Genomic DNA, 8,796 nt, shown 5'->3' with positions numbered 1-8,796 from the left:
TGTCAACAAGTTTACAGAAGTATATAGGAAAACAATTTTAAATTGAGTATGACCACCAGGTATAAAGGTTGGAGCAGAATAAAATACAATAGTTGTGAGGGTTACTAATCCCTAAATAAGGTTGCCAGTGTCGGAGTGATGGAGGTTAACAGGTACTAATAAATTTGCAATAAATGTAAGATGTTTATTTTATTGGGTATATATAACCAATAAAAGTTTAATAAGTACCTACCTATTTGCAAAATAAAGTTTAATTCTTTAGATAAAATAAAACGTTTTATTTTATCTATTTGCAAAATAAAGTTTAATTCTTTGCCTATTTGCAAAATAAAGTTTAATTCTTTAGATAAAATAAAACGTTTTATTTTATCTGAAATGAGCGCATTCCACGAAGTAAGGGTTTCAACAATCAAACATTTAATTCTTTAATTCCAGGAATCTACGACAGTAATTGACTAGATAATTACCTTCTAAACTTATTCCACAGAAAATGTGATAGTGGGTTTTTCCATTTTGTATATAGGAAGGTCCAAGTGGCGTATTCAAAATTCTTAACAGTTCACTAAAAGTAGGTACTTCAGTTGCAAGGTGCAGTTTATTGTGTATACTAGTGTTATGGAAAATTTGGAAGTGCCGTGTAAACGCCGAAAAATTGGTCCTCTAACAGTTAATGAAAAAACATTAATATTTAATTGTTTTAAATCATTTACAGACAAACGTTTATGTGAAAGTGTTGATGAGACCGTTGAGTTAGTTAGCAGTACACTTGGTGTTGGGAAATCTACGATTTACAGAGTTATTAAAGAAGAGAAATGTGGTAGTTTTCAAATGCCACGTAATACTCCAGGGAAACCAAAATTTCAAATAGAATATCATTTTAAAGAAGGACTTCGACGGAAAGTGCATGAATTCTTCTTTAGACAAGAATTTCCAACATTGGATAAAGTTTTTGTCTCAGTTCGAGATGATAAGGATTACCCAGAAATGAGTCGAAGTACGTTATGGAAACTTTTAAAAGAAATAGGCTTCCGCTGGAAAAAGAATCCCAGAAAGTCTATTTTATTAGAAAGAAGCGATATTGTCATATGGAGAAGACATTTTCTAAGAACCATAAAGGAAATGAGAAACCAAAAAAGAAAAATATTTTATCTTGATGAAACATGGATCAACGAGGGTCATACACCAAATAAATTTTGGCAGGATGAAACTGTTACAAGTCAAAGGCACGCTTTTGTAAATAACTTATCTACTGGTTTAAACCCTCCATCAGGAAAGGGACGCAGGCTGATAATAGTACACATTGGCAGTTCAGACGGTTTTGTTGAAGGTGGTTTATTAACTTTTGAATCAACTCGTACCGGTGACTACCATGAAGACATGAACGCTGATGTCTTTCAAGAATGGTTCGAACAAATGATAGATCTTCTTCCTAAGAACTGTGTAATAGTAATGGATAATGCAAGTTATCACTCCAGACTTATAGAAGGACTGCCCACAACCAAGTGGTTAAAAAAAGACTTGCAGAATTGGCTGAGTTCAAAAAATATTACGTACCATCCCGGATCTATAAGAAAGGAACTTTATTCGTTGTGTGCCCTTCATAAAGAAAAATTTAAAAACTACGAAATTGATGAAATTACCAAAAATCGTGGAATGACAATACTTAGATCCCCACCATATCATTGTGAATTAAACCCGATTGAACTGGTATGGGCACAGATAAAGAGTGAAGGTTCAAGAAAAAATACCACTTTTAAAATTCATGATGTTAAACAGTTGTTTTTGGAGGCCGTAAATAATGTAAAACCTAAAAACTGGGAAAAGGCAGTAAATCACACTATTAAAGAAGAGGAAAAAATGTGGAAGCTGGACAATATTACTGATAAAATGATCAAGCCAGTTATTATAAATCTTGGTTTTGAAAGTTCATCTTCTGAATCTGATTTGGATTTGTAACAAGTAGCTGTAAGTTTTATATTAATATTTTTATTCATCTATTTAACATACCTTAGACGGTTTTAAAAACTCTTTTTCTCTTTTGTAATTTTTAAAAATTAAAAAAAATGTGAATTTTTTAAAACCCTTTTTAATGTAGGCCAGTCAGTTCTAATATAGTGTGTGATAAAAGAGGTCACTTTTGTTTACATACACATAACACTTTATAACCCTGAAATAATTCATTTATTTTTTACAATTATTCAAAGTAATTTTTCAATTAATCTTGAGCACGCCCATGGAGTGGTCGGAGCTACCAGTTAAAATTATGCTAATTACTCTCTCGTTCATAAAAATAAACTATAGGCTTAGCACAGCCCCAGAGTTGGCAGCCATTGGTCCATACTGGTCTCAGTATTTGTTTATAGATTAGGAGTTTATTATTTATGGATAGAGAGGAATGTCGTCTAGATAAATGAAGACAAGAAATCAGAAGATGGCGTAGAACGTTATAAACTGATTGATTAATTGATTGATATAGATGATATGTTCGTTATTTGGTCTCATGCCAAAAGTAAATATTCGTAAGTCAAATTTTGGTAAAACTGGTTAAATTATTACGGTGTAAGTGTTCATAATACGATACATTTTAATTTGTAATTTCATTCTGTAATAAACCGTAATAAGCTTTATAAACAACCACCATTAACTACATCAAACAAATTGGTAGCAAAAAAAGTTTTTCATGTTATTCAGTTTATTTGTCGATATTGTTTGTTGACTTTGTAATATACATGCAAATAAAACATAGTAAAACAAACACTGAATATGCAATTTTAATTTATGTTTGTCAAATATATAACAGACCTGTTTAAAATTCAAATTCAAATAAACGTCGAATTTGCATAATTTGTACCTGCTAATGACAAGATTAAATATTATTGAAAAGCTGTTTATTCGTGCCGTTTTCATTTTAGAATACTTTATAAAAAGCCCCTCAAACCCTCTCGCTGCTGAATGCTAAAAAAATTTGCACATTTTGTTGTTTTCTGTACTGTTTTCACTAAATTTAGTAGCATATCAGTTTTATCCACTGTGTTTATATTCTTATTATAGTTCAATATATACCATATCATGGCTTATAAATTAGTTGTCATCATGGACTAAGTAAATAACTTGGGCGAGATAGAATCTTCTTGTTTAACCCCTCTCTCTAGTTCTATCTTTTTTGTTTGTCTTCTCTTTTGATTTGCGATATTGCACTGTCATCAACTCTACTATTACTTAACACATTCAAGTCCGCCACCGCCTCTCCAGCGTTCACCCGACTTCCGCAAAAAGCCCTCGACCGCCCGAGAGGCGTTTTTGTATGCACCTAATATAATCTTCAAAAATAGTAAAATATCATTCTAAAAAACACCGTAAACGAACAGAAGCTAAATTATTAGCTGCTTTGGAAGAACTGGACAATGAGATAAACCCCTTCGAAAATAGTAGCGATGCTCCAGATATTTGAGCGAAAGCAAAAATAAGTCCAAAAAACATTTAATTTTACAACCTTCAAAAATTCCTGGTTGTTTATTTTCCTCTACAGTTTCCTCAGACATAGAGAATATTGCACAAAATGATTGGAGCTTTATTGAAACTCCAAATCAATGTTTGCCGTTTACTATAGTTTATTTTTATGAACGAGAGAGTAATTAGCATAATTTTAACTGGTAGCTCCGACCACTCCATGGGCGTGCTCAAGATTAATTGAAAAATTACTTTGAATAATTGTAAAAAATAAATGAATTATTTCAGTGTTATAAAGTGTTATGTGTATGTAAACAAAAGTGACCTCTTTTATCACACACTTTATTAGAACTGACTGGCCTACATTAAAAAGGGTTTTAAAAAATTCACATTTTTTTTAATTTTTAAAAATTACAAAAGAGAAAAAGAGTTTTTAAAACCGTCTAAGGTATGTTAAATAGATGAATAAAAATATTAATATAAAACTTACAGCTACTTGTTACAAATCCAAATCAGATTCAGAAGATGAACTTTCAGAACCAAGATTTATAATAACTGGCTCGATCATTTTATCAGTAATATTGTCCAGCTTCCACATTTTTTCCTCTTCTTTAATAGTGTGATTTACTGCCTTTTCCCAGTTTTCAGGTTTTACATTATTTACGGCCTCCAAAAACAACTGTTTAACATCATGAATTTTAAAAGTGGTGTTTTTTCTTGAAACTTCACTCTTTATCTGTGCCCATACCAGTTCAATCGGGTTTAATTCACAATGATATGGTGGGGATCTAAGTACTGTCATTCCACGATTTTTGGCAATTTCATCAATTTCGTATTTTTTAAATTTTTCTTTATGAAGGGCACACAACGAATAAAGTTCCTTTCTTATAGATCCGGGATGGTACGTAATATTTTTTTAACTCAGCCAATTCTGCAAGTCTTTTTTTAACCACTTGGTTGTGGGCAGTCCTTCTATAAGTCTGGAGTGATAACTTGCATTATCCATTACTATTACACAGTTCTTAGGAAGAAGATCTATCATTTGTTCGAACCATTCTTGAAAGACATCAGCGTTCATGTCTTCATGGTAGTCACCGGTACGAGTTGATTCAAAAGTTAATAAACCACCTTCAACAAAACCGTCTGAACTGCCAATGTGTACTATTATCAGCCTGCATCCCTTTCCTGATGGTGGGTTTAAACCAGTAGATTAGTTATTTACAAAAGCGTGCCTTTGACTTGTAACAGTTTCATCCTGCCAAAATTTATTTGGTGTATGACCCTCGTTGATCCATGTTTCATCAAGATAAAATATTTTTCTTTTTTGGTTTCTCATTTCCTTTCCATAAAAACAAAAAAAAATATATAAAAACAACGGAATGGAAATAAACTTAGAGAAAACCGAATACCTAACAACAGAAAACAAGGATATGAGAAACCTAGAGATAGACGAGGGAAGACAAATAAATGGAACAGATAAATTCAAGTATTTAGGAACCATAATATCGAACCAGGGAACAACAGAAGAAGATATAAACAACAGACTGAGACAAAAAAAAAACTGTATAAGACAACTAAACTCAGTGTTGTGGGATAAGAACATTACGATAAAGACAAAAAAGAGAATATATAACACCCTGACAAGAAGTATCCTGACATATGGGTCCGAAAACTGGACAATAAACAAGAGAAATAGAGGTAGAATAAGAGCAGTAGAAATGGAGTTCCTGAGGAGAAGCTGTAGACTTACAAAAAGAGACAGAATTGAAAACGCAGAGATTAAGCGGAGAATGGGAGTGCAATCAGACATAATCGACTATATAGAGGAGAAGAGACTATCCTGGTACGGCCACGTCAGAAGAGCGGACAGAGGACGCTGGATAAACAAAATCACAGAATGGAGCCCGATTGGAAGAAGAAAGAGAGGAAGACCCCGAAGGTCATTCAGAGATGAAATCGACGAGGCTATGGAGAAAAGAACCCTGCGAGATGGAGACTGGAATGACAGGGAAAATTGGAGAAAACGGTTGAGTGAAGGAAGACAGTGAAAACTGTGGAAATCCTTAGTAGTAGTAGTCATTTCCTTTATGGTTCTTAGAAAAGTCTTCTTCATATGACAATATCGCTTCTTTCTAATAAAATAGACTTTCTGGGATTCTTTTTCCAGCGGAAGCCTATTTCTTTTAAAAGTTTCCATAACGTACTTCGACTCATTTCTGGGTAATCCTTATCATCTCGAACTGAGACAAGAACTTTATCCAATGTTGGAAATTCTTGTCTAAAGAAGAATTCATGCACTTTCCGTCGAAGTCCTTCTTTAAAATGATATTCTATTTGAAATTTTGGTTTCCCTGGAGCATTACGTGGCATTTGAAAACTACCACATTTCTCTTCTTTAATAACTCTGTAAATCGTAGATTTCCCAACACCAAGTGTACTGCTAACTAACTCAACGGTCTCATCAACACTTTCACATAAACGTTTGTCTGTAAATGATTTAAAACAATTAAATATTAATGTTTTTTCATTAACTGTTAGAGTACCAATTTTTCGGCGTTTACACGGCACTTCCAAATTTTCCATAACACTAGTATACACAATAAACTGCACCTTGCAACTAAAGTACCTACTTTTAGTGAACTGTTAAGAATTTTGAATACGCCACTTGGACCTTCCTATATACAAAATGGAAAAACCCACTATCACATTTTCTGTGGAATAAGTTTAGAAGGTAATTTAGAAGGTAATTACTGTCGTAGATTCCTGGAATTAAAGAATTAAATGTTTGATTGTTGAAACCCTTACTTCGTGGAATGCACTCATTTCAGATAAAATAAAACGTTTTATTTTATCTAAAGAATTAAACTTTATTTTGCAAATAGGCAAAGAATTAAACTTTATTTTGCAAATAGATAAAATAAAACGTTTTATTTTATCTAAAGAATTAAACTTTATTTTGCAAATAGATAGGTACTTATTAAACTTTTATTGGTTATATATAACCAATAAAATAAACATCTTACATTTCTTGCAAATTCATTAGTACCTGTTAACCTCCATCACTCCGACACTGGCAACCTTATTTAGGGATTAGTAACCCTCACAACTATTGTATTCTATTCTGCTCCAACCTTTATACCTGGTGGTCATACTCAATTTAAAATTGTCTTCCTATATACTTCTGTAAACTTGTTGACAAATATCTGTTTTTCATTGAGTCACCCGTATCAACAGTTTAGGGATTTGCATACATAATTTATTGTTTTATTACTCTCTCATACATAAAAATACACTATAAGATAGCAGGTTTTTTGGTTGACGTAAATTCCACAAACCCTTTTGTTTACTATCAACTTCTAGTGACAGATGATTTTTTTAACATGTTGTGTGAAAAGGCTAACAAATATATGCCATCGATTTAATTGACCAAAGCTTAGGAAGTAAACCAAGAATAACGTCATGGTGTGATGTCAATGTAACGAAAATGAAAAGATGTATGAGTACCAACCCAAAATATTTAAAAGTGTTTTACTATTTGCCCTAAAATACTAAGAAAGTATTTTTATATTTAAAAGTTAAACAATTGTATATATTAAAAAGCCTTAGTCTTTTCTTAAAGTAAAAGTTAAAACTCTTTATAGCTTTCCTTAATTTTCTTTCCTTAATTTTAGTAATTTTCATTAGAAATTCGGCCACTTTGCTGTCACTGTAGAAACTAGACCCATAACATTCTGAATATTTGCGTCTGACACTTCTTAACGGTTTTGGAAACACTCGTAATGTAAGGTAAAAAGTCACTAGTACGAGAATTATACTGAGCTCTCCTAGGGCTTGGTCTGGAATAGCTGCGACGTCGGCTAACTGCCTCTATGATTTAGAGAGCTGCAATCAATTTGGTCTGAGGTCGGTTCATGACATAACGCAAATGCTACTGTTCTCAGGGGAGCCAATCACCCTTCTGAAACTCCCCTATACGTTACGTTTTACAACGCACGACACTGATAGTGCATCAGGAAATGGATAGGAAAGATACAGGGATAATATGTTTAAAAACTAAAGAAAATTTAGTAAATTATGTTGAGAATTAAAGGTTTGTTTTTGTTTTTTTAAATGTTTATTACCCAAAAAAATTTTTAGTGTTGCAAAAAAACATTTAAAATAATAATTTTTCTTGTAACGTAAACTAGAATACACAACACACCTGATTGTATCCATTATTAATAGCAAAAATATTATGTTTATACAAGATTAAGTCACAAAATTGATCGTTATGAAATATTATCTAATCGCAAAAGCTAGATCCACCTTCAATCGGATGGGAGCCTTCTTCAAGAGTCACAACCTCTCTCTTGATACAAAAGTAAGAATCCTGCGATGCTACCTACGTCTTCTCTGTCCTTTTTTATGGTATTGAATCGTGGACCTTGGACGAAGATATGTGCAAAAAACTGGAAGCATTTGAGATGTGGCTATATCGGAGAATGCTTAAGATCCCGTGGACTAACCGAGTCACAAATGAGGAGGTCCTCAGAAGAATGAATAAGAATCGAGAAATACTGACCACCATCTAATCTCGAAAGTTACAGTTCTTCGAACATATTATGCGAAATGAATCCAGATATGCTCTCCTTGAAGCCATCCTGCAAGGAAAAATATTTGGAAAACGAGGTCCAGGAAGAAGAAAAACATCTTGGTGACAGAACCTTAGAATCTGATTCAATACAACATCTGTGCAGCTTTTCCGCGCTGCTGCAGATAAGATAAAGATTGCCATGATGATCGCCAACATTCGTATCGGATAGGCACATCAAGAAAAAGAAGAAGTCACAAAATTGATCATTATAGAAATACTAATCACTTTAAAAATCATTCTAAAAAAAGATTATTATTGCAAAGTATTGAGCTGTTATTATAACCAAATTGGTTGACGAGTATTGGTATAGGATGGCCTTAGCTACTAAACTTAGCTGGCCTTAGCTGGTCTATAAAAGTCAAATTGAAGCTTATAGACAACTCATTATGTACATTAGAAAGCAACTACAAAGTTAAAGAGGTTTTATTGTTTCATATGCTCAATGGACCCTCAGATATGAAAAAAAGTAGAGTGGTATTGTTTAAAGTCGCGCATTTTTGAGAAAAATTTGAATTTGTCCATACGCACTAGAATGAATTTGTTTAATCTACAGAAAATTTGTTTAAAATTAAATTCCCTACCGAAATTTCACATTTTTTTTTTTGACAAAAATATGTTCAAAAACGAAGCAAAAGAAAAACAGAAACACACGCGATTTATTTAAGACCCATTACTTTTTTTCAAGGGAAGTAGTCTGATTCATTATGTGAAAG

The 8,796-nt window shown here is 32.7% G+C and overlaps 1 protein-coding gene across 1 annotated transcript; it reads left to right on the top strand.

The window, feature by feature from the left end:
• The first annotated feature begins 385 nt into the window (after positions 1 to 385).
• Positions 386 to 1,886, top strand: LOC140448301 (uncharacterized). The gene is made up of 2 exons (XM_072541387.1): positions 386 to 1,577; positions 1,661 to 1,886. The coding sequence occupies exons 1-2, from the start codon at positions 616 to 618 to the stop codon at positions 1,665 to 1,667; spliced, it is 969 nt and encodes a 322-aa protein (XP_072397488.1). The 5' UTR covers positions 386 to 615; the 3' UTR covers positions 1,668 to 1,886.
• The last annotated feature ends 6,910 nt before the right edge of the window (positions 1,887 to 8,796 follow it).

This window comes from Diabrotica undecimpunctata, chromosome 8 (genome assembly GCF_040954645.1).
Source record: "Diabrotica undecimpunctata isolate CICGRU chromosome 8, icDiaUnde3, whole genome shotgun sequence".
In the NCBI taxonomy this organism is placed as follows: Eukaryota; Metazoa; Arthropoda; class Insecta; order Coleoptera; family Chrysomelidae; genus Diabrotica; species Diabrotica undecimpunctata.
The sequence above is the reverse complement of the archived record's forward strand: the minus strand, read 5'-3'. Positions and strand labels throughout refer to the sequence as shown.

What these genes read in the sequence shown, in the direction of transcription:
- LOC140448301 (XM_072541387.1), top strand. Translation starts at nt 616, where the DNA reads ATGGAAAATTTGGAAGTGCCGTGTAAACGCCGAAAAATTGGTCCTCTA.